Source organism: Doryrhamphus excisus, chromosome 10, assembly GCF_030265055.1.
Source record: "Doryrhamphus excisus isolate RoL2022-K1 chromosome 10, RoL_Dexc_1.0, whole genome shotgun sequence".
NCBI lineage: Eukaryota > Metazoa > Chordata > Actinopteri > Syngnathiformes > Syngnathidae > Doryrhamphus > Doryrhamphus excisus.
The window spans coordinates 11,932,673-11,954,165 of record NC_080475.1 but is presented as its reverse complement, the minus strand read 5'-3'; the positions used below and the strand labels follow the sequence as shown (position 1 = coordinate 11,954,165).

Sequence of the window (21,493 nt, the reverse complement as noted above, 5' to 3'; positions counted from 1 at the left end):
ATAAAGAATGTAAAAATTTTAAACCATATTGGATTTAATTTAATAAAAAATATTTGTTCACATAACATAATAAATGATAATTAATTGGCGACTCCAAATTGTCCATAGGTATGAATGTGAGTGTGAATGGTTGTTTGTCTATATGTGCCCTGTGATTGGCTGGCCACCAGTCCAGGGTGTACCCCGCCTCTCGCCCGAAGACAGCTGGGATAGGCTCCAGCATACGTGAGGATAAGCGGTATAGAAAATGAATGATTGGTGTTCTTAAATGCAAATATTAATACATGTATAGAATAAATTCAATATGGTTTCTTTCCTTTCTGTATAATTCTGTACATTACCATATTTGGGCACATAAATTATATATATATATTTACTTTTGTAACATCATTTCAAATGTTCTGTGATATGAAAGTACAGATGAAGTACACAGAGCCAATAAAAGTGGTTGTTCAATGCCAGCATGGTCAGCATGTCACTTTGGGCTCAAATCCACGGAACTGAGTGGAGTCTATCACGTTACATCCAGTAATAAAAAGCAAAATATTTTGGGTCTTGTTACTAAAACATGTGGTCTCAATAAGAAATGTCAAGAAATAACTTTGTTCCCTGGGTAACCCTGAAAATCAGCTTATCTCCATTTGGATGACATCTTCTATTACACTCGGTGTATTTTTGTGCGAGTATATGCGTCACAGCGTATGAGATTGTGGTTCTCAATACCTCGAAGTAATCGGAATGGTTGTGTGTGTGTGTTTTTTTTTTTTTTTAGACGGAATGTGCCAACTTTGTGCGCCTCCTGCAGCCGTACAACCGCACTCACCTCCTGGCTTGCGGCACTGGAGCCTTCCACCCCATGTGTAGCTTCATCTATGTGGGACACAGAGGAGAGGTAAGCATTTACACAGGCGTGGACGCAAAGCCATGTTACATTTGGATGGGAGATGAAACCAGCACAAAATGGTTTCGGAACAATGTTGATTTTATTGAATTACACAAAAGTTCATGTTCTGTTTATCAGCATGACAACAAAAAAAAACCTTCTTCCTCATGGACATGGTTCATGTACGCACAACACTTCCTGCATTAAAAAAATAGGCTAAAATGTCAGCTAATTGTTGTTCAGGACTTCAAGCATTCACACCTAACAAAAAAAAAGGCTTCGCTACAATTCAGTTAGTCAGTAAGTGGGGCGGGGGACCGTCCACATGAGTTATATATCCTGACCTAAATGAATGCTAAGAACAAATAAATATGAATTACTGCCAAACTATATATTTTTTACAAACAAATCAGATTTTTTTCATTGGCCAATTGGTTGCATCAAATTTGGATTATTTACTGAGCATTTTTTTTTTACCATAGCACCAAAATGCACCATTTAGCATTTTAACATAGCATCAAAAAGCTTTGGAGTGGATATGTCTTCACAAGGTTCAACCCCTGATTAAATGGTTTATTTTCCCTAAAAATGTGTGTATTTTAAAAAAGGAAAAAATTTTATATTCTATACCCATCCATCCATTTTCTATGCCGCTTATCCTCACTTATATTCCATAGTACCTCTTTCATAATTGTTTTAATACATAGTATGAATATGGCTAATATAATGAATAGCCAAAAATCAAACCATAAATTACCGTCCTGACCAGAATATGAATTTTATTTTATTTTATTTTATTTTATTTTATTTTATTTTATTTTATTTTATTTTATTTTATTTTATTTTATTTTATTTTATTTTATTTTATTTTATTTTATTTTATTTTATTTAAAACTTATTTTAAAAAACAATGTAAAAAATTATATTAGGAAAGCAGGAAGTGAACAAATGTAACAGTTAGTGATTGTAAAAGTACCAGATAGAGGGGTAGGATTTAATAAGCTTTGCTTCTTCCTACTCCTTTTGGACATGTGGAACTGTGAACTGATTATGTGATGCATTCAATTGTAATCTGATGCATGTTCAAATGAAATAAAATCATTATCATTAACACAGTCAAAATTACTTATGGACTGTACTGTCCATAAATATACTCCATAAAAGTACTATGTTTCAGCCTGAGCAGACAGCAATATCTCTTTTGGCCTTTCCATTTAGTTTGATGCTAATCCAGGCCGAGTCCTCCCCCCTCCAAACCAAAACAAACGACAGGGATGCATGAATGAGAGCCACTTAGACTCAAGTTCCAGCTGTCGGACACCTCAGCGTGGCCTTCCACATGACAGCTCAATGTGACCCAGCAGGAGGCAGTCAAAGCGGGCATGAGCGGAGCACAAAGTGGATCCAAATCCACCAAGAGGAAATGTAACACCGTGGTGGGAAAGTGCCAGACTTTTAGTAACCGGGAAGTGGATTTATTTGTACTTTTACTCTTCTTAGTGCTGTATCTGTCAATATGTCATCTTCACTGCATCAAGTACTTTTTTTCATTGACTTTTTTAAAAACTATTTAAGCCACAATGACACATTAGTTCATTGTTTTTAAGTTAAGGTGAACTGACTCTCCAGCCAATCAAAAAAAAGCTTTTGCAACTGAACGGACTGAAATGGTATTTTAAAGGCCATAACTGCCATAACTTAAAACGTATTTTTACAGCATTTAGTTAACGGTATTTCTGGCCTTGACCTTTGACTGCCTGGATTTACTTTGTACTATATAGTACGTAGATCGGGTCACATGTTGCCCACTCGACATCCATTGCAGCCTGGTCATTCTGGTCCCTTCTCAAGGTTTCTTTTGAGTTTTTCCTTGCCCGGATGAGGGTTCAGATCTTGGGATCTTGTCGATTGTTGCCAGCTTCCCCAACATGACAGCATTTGATTCACCGGTATAAGTCATTTTTGTACCATTGGAAGAATCTATATACAGGTAATGGTAATGGTTTTATTTCATTTGAACATGCATCAGATTACAATTGAATGCATCCCATAATCAGTTCACAGTTCCACATGTCCAAAAGGAGTAGGAAGAAGCAAAGCTTATTAAATCCTACCCCTCCATCTGGTAATTTTACAATCAGTAACTGTTACATTTGTTCACTTCCTGCTTCCCTAATTTTTATTTAAGGTTTTTTTGTTGTTAATTTAATTTAATTTAATTTAATTTAATTTAATTTAATTTAATTTAATTTAATTTAATTTAATTTAATTTAATTTAATTTAATTTAATTTGTCACGTACCAAAGTAGGAGGTGATATGAGCATCCAATGACATAATGTGTACCATAGTAAGTGTCAATATAGTGATATATATAGCACATCATGACTGGTTCAAGACTCTTCATCCTTGTATTCAGCAAACATCAACTGCTTGTATTGTTTCTTGAATTGGCTCATCGTTGTGCATTGTTTGATTTCCTTACTCAATCCATTCCATAGTTTGATTCCACATACTGACTACTACAACTGACTACTACATACTGACTACTTTTTTAACGTAGTCCTAGCATATAAGTGTTTCAAATTTAGTTCAAAGTATTGGATGACATTTTTAGGTAATTGGTTATTTTTAGCCTTGCATTATTTTAGCTGTTTGAAGATATATCAGCAAGTTGAAGAAATAAGGAGTTAGTATGTTCTCTGTAGGCGGCATTATGAATTATCCTTACTGGCCTTTTTTGCAGTACATTTAGCGAGTGAAGATTGCTTTTATAGTTATTAGCCCATATTTCCACACAATAAGTAAGATATGGTAGAATCAGAGAGCAATAAAGAGTGTGTAGTGATTTCTGATTGAGAACAATACAGGTATATAAATAATATATATATATATATATATATATATATATATAAATAAATATATCACCCAAACGTACCTTGTTCTAGTTTGTGTATGGAATCTATCTTCCATTTCTTTAATCTCTCTCTCAACTTGACTTCCAATGTTTTATTGCTTTTCCTTATTTTTTCAGTACCGTTGTCACTGTCCTGTCACAGAACTTAATGACTGAGGAATGATATGACCGATTCAGTTTTTCCAAAGTGTGCCAAGGCAAATACAGAAAACGAATGCTTTGCCAAACCAAACACGTTAGAACCCCTAGTACCATTTAGACAAGTGATTGGCCAAACAAACGTTATGCCCCGAAGTGGAACAATTTACGAAACTCTATCCGGGATTCCAGAAATTGTCAGTAAAAGTCAAAGGTTTTGGATTGCAAAGACAAATGTTGGGTCCATTTGACGTGGTGCCGTGTTGTGACTGCCCAGTCAAACAATGGCGCCCTGTCTCCAGACTTAAACTTTCACTCCCGTAAAGGTTCTGTCTCTAATTTAATCTTTCACTTCTTACATAAACGTGGCTGTCTTCTACGTGGAAAAAATACAACGTAGACATGTGGACATTTCTGAAACCCAGTTGGGGGGGAAGTCAGGTAGTATGACAATATTGAAGATGGAAAAATGAAAGAGACTAATATAGCAAAGAAAATATAGCAACGTCTGTTCAATCCATGTCAATAGCCTAAGTTTAGGCTTAAACCCTCAAACATTTCCACTGCTACTCTTCACTGACATGCCAACGTCATAACATAACGCCTCAGCATCAAACGTTGCTCGGACTCGAACCAACCAAGAAAGTGATGGCATGAGAACGCCGCAACCACTATAACATGTACGTCTGACCCTCACTGAGATGAAATGCCTCAGGGGGAAAATAAAGGTCATCCCACCCAGAGGTCGGTTGGATCGTTCCAAGCCTCGGTTCCCTACACAGGTTAGGCAAACATTCGTGTTTGTGTGTGTTCTGCACCAGTTAGCAACTGGTTAAATAAACGACCCGACTCCCCGTGGACTCGAAGGTTTAGAGTGACTACCTGATGAAACTACTGAATCGTGGCGCATTTAGCATCCTAAAAAATGTCCATATTTAATAGTGTTTTGTTACCATGAAAACTGTAAATGACATTTGTGGCACCCTTTATGGGTTGTGGTCTAGAATTTTATCATCTTTAAACAAATGCTGAATGACTTATTATTGTGTTATTATTGTGTTGTTATTGTGCAACATAAGAGACATATTTTACCTTTGGGTCATGGTGCATTGGTAATGGTAATGGTTTGATTTCATTTGAACATGCATCAGATTACAATTGAATGCATCACAAAATCAGTTCACAGTTCCACGTGTCCAAAAGGAGTAGGAAGAAGCAAAGCTTATTAAATCCTACCCCTCCATCTGGTACTTTTACAATCAGTAACTGTTACATTTGTTCACTTCCTGATTTCCTAATATAATTTAAGTTCTCCATTTATTCCTGGCATTAAGTAATACTCCCCTCTTCATACATTGCAGTATGCACCTTGTAGTCTTAAACTTGTTTCGTTAAATATACAGTGTTTTGGGGCACGATCGTGCATCAGTCACTGACTGTGTTGTTTTATAATAATGATATAATAATATAATATAATAATTTTTAAATAGTTTTTATTTTATTTTATTTTATTTTATTTTTTTAGTAGCCAGGTCCCAACCATGCCCTGGTTGGGACCAGTCTTGCTCAAATTCCACAAAAGTGCTATTCAGTCCTCAAAAAAGCAGAATCGCAAAAACATAAACATTTTCATTACCGGTCAACACCTAAACCTAATAATAATAACAAAAATCCTGACCAAAAAAAGGTAAATACCCATATAGTTAAGTTGGTTGATGATTTGGCTAACCTGGAGTTGGCTAACTAGTTGTTGGATTGAAGCCAGAGGGTGTCAGGGATATACTGGACCAATGTCGCTTTTGCTAACTTTGCTCCAAAACACAGTGTTGGGTAGCGGTGTTACGAGTTCAATTCCCGGTTGAGTGATGGTGACGGATTCTTGTATTGTTTTCCACATGAAATATCACAATATCCTACGCAGAAGCTACATTTCTTCCGGCATTTGTACATTTTAAGTAGTAAGTTAAGTGAACGGGCTGACTCGACTCGGCACAGGGGGAGATCACAGTCTAACGACCAATTGACTGAAATGAACGGATCTTTTTACTGAATGAACCGGAATGATATGGTTAACTGAAATGAACGTTTTTGTTGGGCTAGTCTGTAGCATTGTTTTTTGTCCCATTATTTTTTAGTAAGACAGATTTCTTGTATTGTTTTCCACATGAAATATCACAATATCCTATGCAGAAGCTACATTTCTTCCGGCATTTGTACATTTTAAGTAGTAAGTTAAGTGAACGGACTGACTCGACTCGGCACAGGGGGAGATCACAGTGTAACGACCAATTGACTGAAATGAACGGATCTTTTTACCGAATGAACAGGAATGATCGGTTTTTGCCCACCACTAGTCTGTAGCATTTTTTGTCCCATTATTTTTTTAGTAAGACAGATTTGAATGTCATCTGTGATGACGCCACAGAATAGGACTCACCCAGTTGGTAACAATAGTCCATTGTCTGGCCAATAAAACAAACGCCCAGATATTCCCGAGTCATTTTGAGGGCAGCTCAATCAATAACGATCGTGTCGAACTTACCGTAATTCTTGTCAACATCAATTCATATTTTATTTTTAGTGTTTAATCCTGGATATTTCAATGCTGAAGAGATAAAAGCCTTGCTGGTATGATGTCGCAGAATGTCAGGATGTTCCCATGTGGCGTTTGTGGCTTCGTTCCAAATAGATAGTCAATGAAAAAACAAAGAGACCAAGCATGACTTATTGATGCGGTTTGGTGTTTTACTGCAGTCACTGGAAAAATAAAAACAGCCGACTCTTATCAACATGAGGAATATTTTCTAAATACACAGCTGGGAACGTTCGCCTTAAAGCATAGCGTGCAAGGAAAGGAAATGGACGAGTGTATTTACTGGGTGACTTCATGCTGAAAGCCTATTGACAGAAAATTAATGACCCTGATGCAATATGTTTTTATATACACTATCAGCTGTTTTTTTTTGGGTTCTTGTTGTATTTATTTATTTTTTTTCCTCACTCTTATGACCTCGTCGGCTCCTCGCTGCAAAGTTAAGCTCTGGGCGGGTCGTCACTGGGGAAACTGGGTGGGAAACTGGTCTGAACTCTGGCAAATGACACTGATCCCACACTTCCTGGTTTCTCAGACAGACACACAGAGAGAGTTCAGACGAGGGCCAGACACGTCGGAAAGAAACAAATAAGAGCCAAGACTTGCTTTGTGTGCACAAAGGAACAGGAATTCATTCTTCTGAAGAGATTAAAGTCATAACAATGGTTGTGTTTCCACGGACAGCAATAAGATGAGCATTGATTTATGCTAAATAAGACCATACAAAGTATCTGGGATGTTTTTGTTTTTGTTATTTTTCCATATCAAACAATACAAATAACAATCTTTGTGAAATTTACAGACAAAAAAAATGCAGTACCGGAAATGTCACTGCTCAGATTTTTGTGGTATCTCTGTGAAATAGTGTAGCGGTGAAAGTTCGCCATTCGTCTCTCATCCCATTTGAGACAATTTTGGTCGGTTTGAGCCTCCGCATTTGAGGTTCCCGTTTCTACAAGTTCATTTTTTTTTTCCAGCAGGAACCAATGTGATGCATTTTGTGTAAGAAAGATGCTAGGTCAAGATATAGTATGCTAAACTACTCAGATAAAACATCTGTATTTTAGCTTTGTGATTTACCCAACACAGGGGTCGGCAACCTTTACGATGAAAAGAGCCATTTTACCCCCTCGCTCACTAAAGAAAAATAAACTGGAGCCGCAAAATATAATTTAAAAACAATATCTTATAAACTTTCAAGAGTTTTAACAGTAGAATATTAGATTCTTGACAGATTTTGAGGGAATTTTGGGGTATCAAAGTAGTTCCGAGGAGAAAAAACTGAGTTGATAGAGTACTCTTGCTAGCATTGGGTTTTGCAGAAAGTCTGATTTTTTTATTATTATTATTTATTATTATTACAAAGATGCGTATTTTTTCCCATTCGGGTGATACTTGAGCATTGCGAAGGGAGCCATGGGTTGCTGACCCCTGACCTAACAATTAGTGTAATATGTAATAATATGGGCTGCACAGCGGCCGAGTGGTTAGCCTCACAGCTAGGAGACCCGAGTTCAATCCCTCAGAGGGTGCATGCGTGGGTTTTCTCCGGGTACTCCGGTTTCCTCCCACATTCCAAAAACATGCTAGGTTAATTGGCGACTCCAAATTGTCCATAGGTATGAATGTGAGTGTGAATGGTTGTTTGTCTATATGTGCCCTGTGATTGGCTGGCGACCAGTCCAGGGTGTACCCCGCCTCTGACATATAGTATATCACGGTTGAGTGATATACTCATTCTGTACACAAAATTACTACGCAATGTGGACACAATGACAAATCAGAATTGCGCAACCTATTATGTGTTTGTGACGTCCACAGCATGTCTTCACCATGGACCCTAAGAACGTGGAGAGCGGACGAGGGAAGGTCCCTCATGACCCCAGCCACCCATTTGCAAGCACCTTCAGCGGTAAGTCCATATGGTTTTTGCTCATTTGATTGGTTTATCTGTTATTGTGCAACATAAGAGACATATTTTACCTGAATCGCATGACCTTTTGGTCATAGCGCATTGGTAATGGTAATGGTTTTATTTCATTTGAACATGCATCAGATTACAATTGAATGCATCCCATAATCAGTTCACAGTTCCACATGTCCAAAAGGAGTAGGAAGAAGCAAAGCGTATTAAATCCTACCCCTCCATCTGGTACTTTTCCAATCAGTAACTGTTACATTTGTTCACTTCCGGCTTTCCTAATATAATTTTTAAATTGTTTTTTTTATTTAATTTAATTTAATTTTTTTCATCAACTGCTTGTATTGTTTCTTGAATTGGCTCATCGTTGTGCATTGTTTGACTTCCTTACTCAATCCATTCCATAGTTTGATTCCACATACTGAAATGCTATGGCTTTTTAACGTAGTCCTAGCATATACTAAGTATTTCAGATGTAGTTCTTTCTCATTGTTAAGTGTCTATATATATGTGAAGTTTTTGGAGTAGTAGCTTAGTAGTAGAATAGCTGATTCAGCAGTCATGTGACACGACCGCAGGCCTCCTTCAGGATCCTTTTACACTTCAGTCCTGAAGGTTTGAAACATGCTGTTTGCGTCCTCGCGGCATGTGGGCGAATCGCGGGATAAATGTGTGTACATTCCCAGGTTGACTGTGATTTATTAAGGCAGCGTTGTGTGTGTGTGTGTGTGCACCTACATAAATGTGATCCATCTTTTCTGGCCTGTTTTATAAATGAGGGTCTGTATAATAGATCTCTATGGAGGGTAATCCTCACTGGTTCTTCAAGTGGCTAAGGCCCCACTTGGTTTCTCCAATGACCCGGATAAGTTTTTAGCTCGCCACCATCAACCTGCTAGCCTATGCTGGGCTAACTTCCAATAACTTAACTTAACTTAATCTTATGTGCACCTGAGCTCCCATAAAGACAGTAAATCATCAATGGAGGCCACTGTACAGTATATTGCGTTTTTCCATGTAAAATGTGCTAGCATAAATAAACGCTATAATTATAGCCACGGCGTTTATTTACTTAAACACCGAGAATGTGGCGTTAATTGGAAGCAGGCGAACAGTGGTTGAAACTCAAATAAGTTAACAGTTCCTTGTGAACAACAGTACAACAAGAGTACATACCAGAGTAGCGCAACTACTACGTTAAAGCGCATGCAGAGGTAGGTAAATGTTAGAATAAAATGTAGATCGAATGAATATAGCATTAGTTATCACCCTTATATCCATTTGTTTAGACCAGGGGTCGGCAACCTTTATTATCAAAAGAGCCATTTTACCCACACGCTTACTAAAGGAAAACAGATAGGAGCCGCAAAACATCATTTAAAAACAATATCTTATAAACTTTTGAAAGTTTGAATCAGTTTTAACGCCGAATTTTTACACCAAATTGTTGCTTCTCGTCACATGTGAGCTCTTTGAGCTCATCCAATCACGAGTCAGAACTCATTCACTTCAATTCATTCAGGGTCTCACAGAAAGTCAGATTTAAAAAAAAAACTCATTAAAAAATGCATATTTTTTCCCATTAGGGTATTTTAAAAAAATACTTGAGCGTTGTGAAGGGAGCCACAACAAAGTGGCTGAAGAGCCACATGCGGCTCTGGAGCCAGGGGTTGCTGACCCCTGGTTTAGACAATAGAAAGACTCTGATCAGAGATCAGCGACCCCCAGGTTCCTGGAGGTACCTGGATGCGCCAACAGCAACCCTGCAGATGTTCATGTTAATCCTGCAAGAATGTGTCAAGATAAGAACTCATAAAACAGTAAAAGTAGTTACTCTCACATATAAACACAAACATAAACAAACAAATACAGCTCGTGCAACTGCCCCCCCCCCTTTTAGAGTAGCACGACCATGTAGTAGGGACCCCCGAAAAACGAATAAAAAGAGTGTGAACTGCATATTTAGAGTGGAACGGCATGTCACTGGGTATGATGTTTCACTCTACTCGCTGCGAGTAACTTTGAATATTGTTTTTTGTCTCTTCTGTATTTCTGTACTTAAGTGTTTTTAAAAGTGTCACAGGAGTTTGAACCTGACAGTAAAACTACTAGATACTGACTACTCTTCATACGTCTAATTATTAAAAAATGCATTTTTTTTTCTGATTTACCTAACACTGGGGTCGGCAACCTTTATGATGAAAAGAGCCATTTTACCCCCTCACTCATGAAAGAAAAATAAACTGGAGCCGCAAAACATAATTCAAAAACAATATCTTATAAACTTTCAAGAGTTTTAACAGTAGAATATTAGATTCTCGCCAGATTTGGAGGGAATTTTGGGGTATCAAAGTAGTTCCGAGGAGAAAAAGCAGAGTTGATCGAGTACTCTTGCAAGCATTGGGTCTCGCAGAGAGTCAGATTTTTTTCAAAACTTTTTTTCAAAAAAGATGGATATTTTTTCCCATTTCCGGTGATACTGAGCATTGCGAAGAGAGCCACTCTAGAACCATGGGTTGCTGACCCCTGACCTAACAATTAGTGTAATATGTAATATATGCAAGACTGCAAATCCAGACTTGACTGCTAAAGTCTATATTTTAACGTTCCCTTGACTTGTGTAAATGGAGTCGCCCTCCACGGTCTCAGTAGAGGATCCACACAGAAAGTACTAAAGTTTGGTTTTCTCCCAATGGGATCCATAAGGGATCTGCGGGATTTCCCTCTTCCTCTTCCTGTGCTGCATGTCAGAAGCCTTGACCACGATCCTTAAGTGTCACCAACGATTTCCGTCTTGTGTTTGACTTCTTGTTCTTCGCCGACTTCCAACCGTCCAGGCGGGGAGTTGTTTACAGGACTAACGGCAGACTTCTTAGGACGAGACTCTGTGATCTTCAGAAGCATGGGAGGTCGCTCCACCATGAGGACGGAAACCGACCATAAAATCCTCCATGGTAACAACTGAGTCTTACGTCGAGATAATCCTTTTTCATAACGACTGCTAACGGTCTCTTCTCCTAAGACCCCAAGTTCGTTGCGGCTCACCTCATCCCAGACAATGACGACAGAGACAACGACAAAGTGTACTTCTTCTTCACGGAGAAGGCAACCGAGGCGGGCGACAGGGAGGAGACTATTCACACACGTGTCGGACGAGTGTGTGTGGTGAGTTCATAGTACCTTGCCCTTTTCCAAACAGCTGAAAGAAAAGGTGATGTACGTATTTATAGATGAAGTAGTCCTTATCATTATGTATTTGAACTCATTTCCTAAATGTGTGATTGAACCTTAAATGACGGCGACGCATACACGAAACCTTTTTGCCGACCAAAGACAATATGATGAGGTAATTATGGAAAAGTGGTTTATGGTTGCAGCCTGTCATCCACACGGAAACGGCGTTCCGGGTTACCCGGCGCGGTATTTTGGTAATGGTAATGGTAATGGTTTTATTTCATTTGAACATGCATCAGATTACAATTGAATGCATCACATAATCAGTTCACAGTTCCACATGTCCAAAAGGAGTAGGAAGAAGCAAAGCTTATTAAATCCTACCCCTCCATCTAGTACTTTTACAATCAGTAACTGTTACATTTGTTCACTTCCTGCTTTCCTAATATAATTTTTAAATTGTTTTTTTGAATTTATTTTATTAATTTTAATTTAATTTAGTTTTGTTTTGTTTTGTTTGTAAATCCTACCCCTCCATCTGGTACTTTTACAATCAGTAACTGTTACATTTGTTCACTTCCTGCTTTTCTAATATTATTTAAGTTTTTTTTTTAATTATTAATTTTGTAATTTTTTTATTTTTTGTCCCGTACCGAAGTATGAGGTGATATGACCATAAAATGACATAATTGGATGACATTTTTAGCTAATTGGTTATTTTTAGCCTTATGCATTATTTTAGCTGTTTGAAGATGAACTATATCAGCAAGTTGAAGTATTTGTGATTTTAGAAATAAGGAGTTAGTATGTTCTCTGTAGGCGGCATTATGAATTATCCTTACTGACCTTTTTTTGCAGTACATTTAGCGAGTGAAGATTGCTTTTATAGTTATTAGCCCATATTTCCACGCAATAAGTAAGATATGGTAGAACCAGAGCGCAATAAAGAGTGTGGAGTGATTTCTGATTGAGAACAACTTTTGCTTTGTTCAATATTGAATAGCTGGAAATTGTATATGTAATATAGGATATGGACGAAATGACACAATTTTGGGAGAATTCCGGATCACTGTCAGGATCTAGGAATGTTTTAAATGATTTTTAACATAGTGAGATAGGACCATTTGGGGCATTTGTGCATATAACGCCACCAAGAATGGTCACAAAGACACGGGAGAATTTTCCAATAAGTTCTATAAAATATCAAAGACTGATCCAAAAAATGTAGGATCATTATTTTGGTGTGAATAACAATATACGGGGTCTGGTTCTCTGGTTGTTTTCTAAAACTATTTTCTGTCAGTCGGCCATTCTTGTCCATTTCTATGACTTCTTTTGCATGCACTATGCAATCCTTGACTGTATTTGTTTTGGTTTGCACACAATTGACCTGTAAATTGCTGCAGAAACCTTTTTCCCACATTCATCGTTGAAACAAAGCATCTGGCTTGTGAGTTGAGTGTGAAACAGAGAAGAAGCCCAGCGGTCAGGTGTAAGAACCAAACATCTGCCGAGGAAGTGATTGCAGAGTTTGCAATTTCGCAGCCAGTAACTCCTTTTGGACTTTCTCGTTTCCTGGTCGATCCCTTACGGGCCTGGAGTTTGGAATCTAGGCCAAAAGCTTTGTGGGTCTATCGCTAGAAAAAGATGATGATGATCAAGAGAGCTCCGTAAGAACAGATACTAACTCTCTTGTGAGCTATCTGATGTTGACTTATCTCAAAAGGGTGGATATATAAAAAAAACACAGAAAATCTTCAAATATTTTCAACAAAATGAAGCCGATCTCCTTCCAAAGTACACACAGCTGTCGGATTTCACGTTCAACGTCTCAGTTCTCTTTGCATGCTTCCTTACATTCTTCCAGGCTGCGTGCGGAGAGCATAAATATATGAAGAATATATAGGTATGCTAACAAGAATAAATGAAAATATACATAACCGCAGTGGTAGCAACACATAGGAAACTGGACCAGAGGGAACTTTTAACCCTTTTGAGAGAACACAATCCATTTGTGAACAGCAGTCAATGATTTTCATACTTTGAAACCACTTTTCCCAATTGGAAAAATCATGGAAATAGAATCTGTCACCATGATATAAGCTTTTTTAAACTGTACAGACATGTTAAGTGACATTTGGAGCTTTTATAGGGCATCACTCAAAAGCAGCAGAACCATGTGACTTTTTTTTTTTTTTACTCAACCAATCTGAAAGATACTGAAAAATATATTGTTAAATGTAATGAAATAAAAAAACATAATGGTACTAGGACTGCACAGCGGTCGAGTGGTGGAGACCCGAGTTCAATCCCACCCTCGGCTATCTCTGTTTGGAGTTTGCATGTTCTCCCCGTGCATGCGTGGGTTTTCTCCGGGTACTCCGGTTCCCAAAAAAATCCAAAAACATGCTAGGTTAATTGGCGACTCCACATTGTCCATAGGTATGAATGTGAGTGTGAATGGTTGTTTGTCTATATGTGCCCTGTGATTGGCTGGCCACCAGTCCAGGGTGTACCCCGCCTCTTGCCTGAAGACAGCTGGGATAGGCTCCAGCACCCCCACGACCCTCGTGAAGAAAAGCAGTAGAAAATGAATAATAATAATAATAATAATAATAATAATGTCACCAGTCCAGGGTGTACCCCGCCTCTCGCCCGAAGACAGCTGGGATAGGCTCCAGCACCCCCGCGACCCTTGTGAAGAAAAGCAGTAGAAAATGAATAATAATAATAATAATTACTCCGGTTTCCTCCCACATTCCAAAAACATGCTAGGTTAATTAGCGACTCCAAATTGTCCATAGGTATGAATGTGAGTGTGAATGGTTGTTTGTCTATATGTGCCCTGTGATTGGCTGGCCACCAGTCCAGGGTGTACCCCGCCTGGGATAGGCTCCAGCTCCCACCGCGACCCTCGTGAGGAAAAACTGTAGAAAATGAATGAATAACGATACTGACATTATCTGACGACATGATGAATCACTTTGCTGATGGAGGCGAGGAAAAACTTCTGTGGCTTATTTTTAGCGTCCTTCTGCATATTGTAAGAATAAAAGAAAGAAATTATGATTCAGTTATATTATTAGATATTTCATAGAGCTGTTTTGTTCAAAGAACTTACACTGGATTAGTTTAGTGTCTATGAAATGGGTCATTACCAAGTCCTTACAAAAGGACTCTTTGAACTCAACTCGTCCAGATTTGTTGGTCTCTCAACTGTACAACGTTTTTTGTTTCTGTTTGTTCTGTTCATTAGAATGACGTCGGAGGACAGAGGGTTCTGGTCAACAAGTGGAGCACCTTCATCAAAGCCAGACTGGTTTGTTCTGTGCCGGGACCTCACGGCATCGATACACACTTCAACCAACTGGGTATCTATCTGTATATCTTGTTATGGGTAATACTAGAGATAGGAACCTCAGTGTACAGCTAGTATGACCGTGATAACCACATATGAGATGAAAATGAGCTTTGAATGAACCACAGATTAATTTGTTGAACTTTGAACTATGAACTAACGAGATAACTGTCTGATTGTTTCTACCCAAACAGAGGATGTTTTCTTGCTAAGGACCAAGGACGAGAGAAACCCGGATATTTATGCAATCTTTAGTACTATCAGGTAAAAAAATCAAAGAAATCCTAAAAACACATTTTTACACGTACTTCGATTTTTAACCTTGTGTTGAAGTTATATTCATATATATATATATATATATATATATATAAAACATATCTATACATATTGGGGAAGAAAAGCATAGTAAGAATCCAAAAATCTACCACTTCCACACGGAATGAGAGGATTTTTTTTCACATGCATTCATTCATTCATTTTGTACCGCTTATCCTCACGAGGGTCGCGGGGGTGCTGGAGCCTATCCCAGCTGTCTTCGGGTGCGAGGCGGGGTACACCCTGGACTGGTGGCCAGCCAATCACAGGGCACATATAGACAAACAACCATTCACACTCACATTCATACCTAAGAACAATTTGAAGTCGCCAATTAACCTAGCATGTTTTTGGAATGTGGGAGGAAACCGGAGTACCTGGAGAAAACTGCAAACTCAAACTCAAATGCAAACTCCACACAGAGATGGCCGAGGGTGGAATTGAACTCGGGTCTCCAGCTGTGAGGCCGGCACACTAATCCCAAGTATTACTCGATTAATGAAAACAACAAACTTCAAACTCCGGGAGGAAACCGGAGTCCTACAGAATCCACACAGGGATGGCCGAGGGTGGAATTGAACTCGGGTCTCCTAGCTGTGAGGCCTGTGCGCTAACCACTCCATCGCCGTGCAGCCCTGTGACTGAATTATTCCAAACTTTTATCGTAACCTAGCGTGTTTTTGGAATGTGGGAGGAAACCGGAGTACCCGGAGAAAACCCACGCATGCATGGGGAGAACATGCAAACTTGAATCGAACTTGAGGCCTGCATGCTAAACACTCGACCACCGTGCAGCCTGTGTTGACGTTATATTTTTAATGTAATTATACTGAATTTAAGTGACAATCCTATCTTTTGTTTATCTTCCCTACAGTAACGTATTCCAGGGTTTCGCCGTATGCGTCTATCGCATGGCTGACATCAGAGAGGCCTTTAATGGACCGTTTGCTCATAAAGAAAGTCCGGACTACCAATGGGGGCCCTATGAGGGACGCGTCCCTTACCCAAGACCAGGAGTGGTAAGTGGTTATTCAGGGTTTTAATTTGCCAATTCCGATACCAATCGTCCGGGACTGAAATTCTCCGATGCTGAAACTGATCACATGGATTGTTGTACTTGCTACTTGATTGACAGATACTTACATGCATAATTTTATTTTAATATTTTTCACTTGAAAGTTGGTCATTTTTTGCTTATTCAAACCTATGAACAGAATTGTATATACTGTATACAGTTTGTAAGATGCTCATATAAGCATGTTGAAATACAGTATAATTTTCAATCAAATGAAGTGTTGAAAAGCCCGAAATTGGTAACGTAAACTTCTGGTCGCTGAGTATACTTCAGAGCCTGTCAACCACATTGCTGCAATTTCAATTTAAAACACAACCACTCGCAATCACACGGCGTTTCTTACGCCTCATTTGCGGAGCCAGCGGGAACATATGGACTATGAATTATATATACGAAAGCAGCTGACTTTGCTGATTAACAGGAATGTATTGGCTTTTGTGCAACTGGTGGTCAAAAATGAAAGAAAAAAATCAAGAAATCTTGCAGAACACTTTAAGCTAACGTGCTTTCTCCATTAAAAATAATTTAGTGAACTGTTTATTTTAGTACCAAGATACGAGTCAGTAAAAATTCCGATGGTCGACCTCTAAAATGTTCTTCTTTCCTTATTTGATATCTCATCCGAGAAGATTAAAGCCACAAAACATCCATCACGTCGAATAGGTGCAGATTCTGGAAGATCTAGAAACTTTTCTGTGCCGGTTATTGTATGTAGCTGCTCTATAGGAGTCCAAGGTATTTGTCCATAGGTATGAATGTGAGTGTGAATGGTTGTTTGTCTATATGTAGACAGCTTCACAGTGACTGAGGTGAGTCCAAGGAACTACTCGAATAGGTGCAGATTTTGGAAGATCTAGAAAGTCTTCTGTTCAGGTTATTGTGTGTAGCTGCTCTATAGGAGTCCAAGGTATTTGTCCATAGGTATGAATGTGAGTGTGAATGGTCGTTTGTCTATATGTAGACAGCTTCACAGTGATTGAGGTGAGTCCAAGGAAATACTCGAATAGGTGCAGATTTTGGAAGATCTAGAAAGTCTTCTGTTCAGGTTATTGTGTGTAGCTGCTCTATAGGAGTCCAAGGTATTTGTCCATAGGTATGAATGTGAGTGTGAATGGTTGTTTGTCTATATGTGCCCTGTGATTGGCTGGCTGGGGACCAGTCCATAGTGTACCCCGCCTCTCGCCTGAAGACAGCTGGGTTAGGCTCCAGCGTACCCTAGCAAGGATAAGCAGTATAGGAAATGGATGGATATATTTTTTGTTGTCGACCTCTAAAATGTTCTTCTTTCCTTATTTGATATCTTATCCGAGAAGATTAAATCCACGAAACATCCATCACGTCCCCTTATTTGGCTGTCAGACGTCCACAGGAATGAAAAACAGTTTTCATTGGAGACAACTTTGATTAACCCTGGCTGTTTATTTTGGATGCATTGCTGTACTTTAACGCCGTTTTGGCACACGGTGATGGGATTTCTTTTGTTGATTCAATCCAACGTTACCCCGACCTTTGTGTTAAAATGTCATTATCATCTCATTGTGTCACATTTAACAGCCTTCGTCTGTCAAGGCTAATTATTCCAGAATGTCATCCTACTTTTATTTCACATGACACTCACAATATAAAGTGTCTTATGTTCTTTTCTTATGTTTCTTCAGTGTCCTAGCAAAATCACCAACCAACCCGGAAGAGAATTCGGCAGCACCAAAGACTTCCCCGACTCCGTGCTCCAGTTTGCTCGTAGCCACCCGCTCATGTGGCGCCCGGTGCACCCCGCTTTACGGCAACCCGTCCTCGTTAAGGCTAATATTCCTTACAAGCTCAAACAAATCGTGGTGGACCGCGTTGAAGCCGAGGATGGGCATTATGACATCATGTTCATCAGCACAGGTAAAAAGAACATAAAACGTCATAATTGACTGAACGGGGGAATTTAACCACAGCTTTTCTTGTAGACATTGGCAGCGTGTTGAAGGTCATTGCTTTGCACGGTGGAAACAGCCTGGAAACAGAAGAGGTCACACTGGAGGAGCTTCAAGTCTTTAAAGTAGGTTTAATGTCTTATATAATATGTCTTATATACAATATAGTCGTTACATAACGTATTGTTGTCATCATTACAGGTGCCAACGTCAATTACATCACTGGACATATCCGTCAAAAGAGTAAGTCAATTTTTTTTATAAATTCCTGATTGAACGATATAGTATGTCTCATTGCCCCCCCCCCCATGTCATCATCAGCAAGCCCTGTATGTGGGCTCCCCAGCAGGCGTGGCCCAGGTTAAGTTGCATCGTTGTGAGACTTACGGGAAGGCGTGCGCCGAGTGCTGCTTGGCCAGAGATCCTTACTGCGCCTGGGATGGCTCGTCCTGTGCTCGATACGTACCCAACAGTAAACGCCGCTACCGCCGACAGGACATCAGGCACGGGAACCCGGCGCTTCAATGTCTGGACCAGAATTTTAGCGGTACGTTTGACTTCTACGACTGGTGGAGGGTTTGATGTGTGATAGAAGAGTTTTAGCTAAAATGAAAGGAAAGGTATACAAAACTGTGGGGAGACCAGCCATGTTGTTTAAGGAAAGGACAGGTAGCAGAGATGAGTTCTCATTGGGAGTGACCAGGATGGATAGGATCAGGAAGGAGTACACCAGAGGGATATTACATGTTACACAGTGAGTTTATGTAAATAAAGCAATAAAGCCGCCCCCTTCCACACCATGGGACACTTTAACTACACCTCAACATCTCAACATTTTCTTGATTTGTTGTTCTTAAAATGTGCAGTGGAACCTTGAAGGTTAAACACAAGCCAGCTTCTGGATTGTTCAGCTTTAGAGACACTTTTCCCCGAAAGGAAATGTCGGTAGAAATAATCTGTTCCAGGGTCAAGCTGTGGGCATGATGTGTTTGAAGTCATAACTGTCATACAAGTGTAAAAATAAGAAGCAGAGATGAGGATGCTGAGGTTCTCATTGGGAGTGACCAGGATGGACAGGATCAGGAAGGAGTACATCAGAGGGACATTACATGTTACACAGTGAGTTTATATAAATAAAGCAATAATGTACCCCCCTTCCACACCACGGGACACTTTAACTACACCTCAACATCTCAACATTTTCTTGATTTGTTGTTCTTAAAATGTGCAGTGGAACCTCTAATGTTAAACACAAGCCAGCTTCTGGATTGTTCAGCTTTAGAGACAGTTTTCTTCTTAAGGAAATGTCGGTAGAAATAATCTGTTCCAGGGTCAAGCTGTGGGCATGATGTGTTTGAAGTTATAACTGTCATACAAGTGTAAAAATAAGAAGCAGAGATGAGGATGCTGAGGTTCTCATTGAGAGTGACCAGGATGGATAGGATCAGGAAGGAGTACATTAGAGGGACATTACATGTTAGAGACCTTGGAGATAAAGTCAGAGAGGCCCGACTGAGATGGTTGGGACATGTCCAGAGGAGAGATGGTGAATATATTGGTAGAAGGATGTTGCCAGGTAGGAGGCGTAGAAGAAGACAAAACTGTGGTGAGACCAGCCATGTTGTTTGGTCTAGAGACAGTGCCACTGAGGAAAAGACAAAAAGCAGAACTGGAGGTAGCAGAGATGAGGATGCTGAGGTTCTCAATGGGAGTGACCACGATGGATAGGATCAGGATGGAGTACATTAAGATTAAGATATGCCTTTTTTCGTCCCTCAGTGGGGAAATTTGTAAGACCAGAACTGGAGGTCGCAGAGATGAGGATGCTGAGATTCTTATTGGGAGGGACCATGATGGATAGGATCGGGAAGGAGTACATTAGAGGGACATTACATGTTAGAGGCCTTGGTGATAAAGTCAGTGAAGGAGGCGACCCCTGAAGGGTCGAAAAGCCGAAAGAGGGTGTGCTGAAACCAAAGTACTTTTATAACATCCAGTCAAGACTGGAAAGGAAAAACTTATAACCTTATATTTGTTATGGTTGCCAACATAATTTCCTTCAACATTGCAGACTACATAAGGTAGTCTTGAAGGCCACTATATTTCTGGTTGGTTATTGGACAAGACAAGCAAGGTCATGTGGGCATGTTGGTATAAGAAAATATGCTCATATTCATTCCATGAAACTATTCCCGATGCTTTCTCTCACGATCAGAAGACCTGGAGGAGATGGAGGACCATGTGGTCTACGGAGCCGAGAACAACAGCACCTTCCTGGAATGTGTTCCTCGCTCCCCACAGGCTGCCGTCATCTGGTTCATCCAACGTGATGACCGCAAGGAGGAGGTGAGATGACACCTTTAAGAGATTCTAATGACATTTTGGCTCTTCTGAATGAATACTGGCGATCAGACGATATTATTTTGAAATTCATCTCCTGTTCCTAATTGGCGACTCCAAATTGTCCATAGGTATTAAGGTGAGTGTGAATGGTTGTTTGTCTATATGTGCCTTGTGATTGGCTGGCTGGCCCACCAGTCCAGGGTGTGCCCCGCCTCTTGCCCCAAGACAGCTGGGATAGGCTCCCTGTGGAGATGTCTAGACAATCTCAACAGATATTTGATTGGTACGTCAACACAACTATTTGTCCATAACAAATTCAACTTAAGCGCGGCGGTTGAGTGGTTATCTAGGAGGTCACAGCTAGGAGACCTGAGTTCAATTCCACCCTCCGCCATCTCTGTGTAGGACTCCGGTTTCCTCACGGAGTTTGAAGTTTGTTGTTTTCATTAATCGAGTAATACTTGGGGTTAGCGTGCCGGCCTCACAGCTAGGAGACCCGAGTTCAATTCCACCCTCGGCCATCTCTGTGTGGAGTTTCCATGTTCTCCCCGTGCATGCGTGGGTTTTCTCCGGGTACTCCGGTTTCCTCCCACATTCCAAAAACATGCTAGGTTAATTGTCGACTCCAAATTGTCCATAGGTATGAATGTGAGTGTGAATGGTTGTTTGTCTATATGTAGACAGCTTGACAGTGACTAAGGTGAGTCCAAGGAAATACAGCTCGAATAGGTGCAGATTCTGGAAGATCTTGAAAGTTTTCTGTGCCTGTTATTGTGTGTAGCTGCTCTATAGGAGTCCAAGGTATTTGTCCATAGGTATGAATGTGAGTGTGAATGGTTGTTTGTCTATATTTGCC

The 21,493-nt window shown here is 39.7% G+C and overlaps 1 protein-coding gene across 2 annotated transcripts in view; it reads left to right on the top strand.

Annotated features, from left to right (window-relative positions):
• sema3bl (sema domain, immunoglobulin domain (Ig), short basic domain, secreted, (semaphorin) 3bl) overlaps window positions 1-21,493 on the top strand; it is a 52,103-nt gene that overhangs the window by 22,552 nt on the left and 8,058 nt on the right. The window contains exons 4-15 of one of the 2 annotated variants that reach the window (XM_058085224.1): window positions 773-892; window positions 8,351-8,441; window positions 11,288-11,404; window positions 11,473-11,615; window positions 14,881-14,995; window positions 15,177-15,246; window positions 16,172-16,316; window positions 18,031-18,262; window positions 18,328-18,419; window positions 18,496-18,537; window positions 18,616-18,841; window positions 20,513-20,640. In XM_058085224.1, the coding sequence (XP_057941207.1) occupies window positions 773-892; window positions 8,351-8,441; window positions 11,288-11,404; window positions 11,473-11,615; window positions 14,881-14,995; window positions 15,177-15,246; window positions 16,172-16,316; window positions 18,031-18,262; window positions 18,328-18,419; window positions 18,496-18,537; window positions 18,616-18,841; window positions 20,513-20,640 (1,521 nt within the window). Of the gene's footprint in view, window positions 1-772; window positions 893-8,350; window positions 8,442-11,287; window positions 11,405-11,472; window positions 11,616-14,880; window positions 14,996-15,176; window positions 15,247-16,171; window positions 16,317-18,030; window positions 18,263-18,327; window positions 18,420-18,495; window positions 18,538-18,615; window positions 18,842-20,509; window positions 20,641-21,493 lie in introns of both variants that reach the window. The other variant, XM_058085223.1, reaches the window with a different exon arrangement.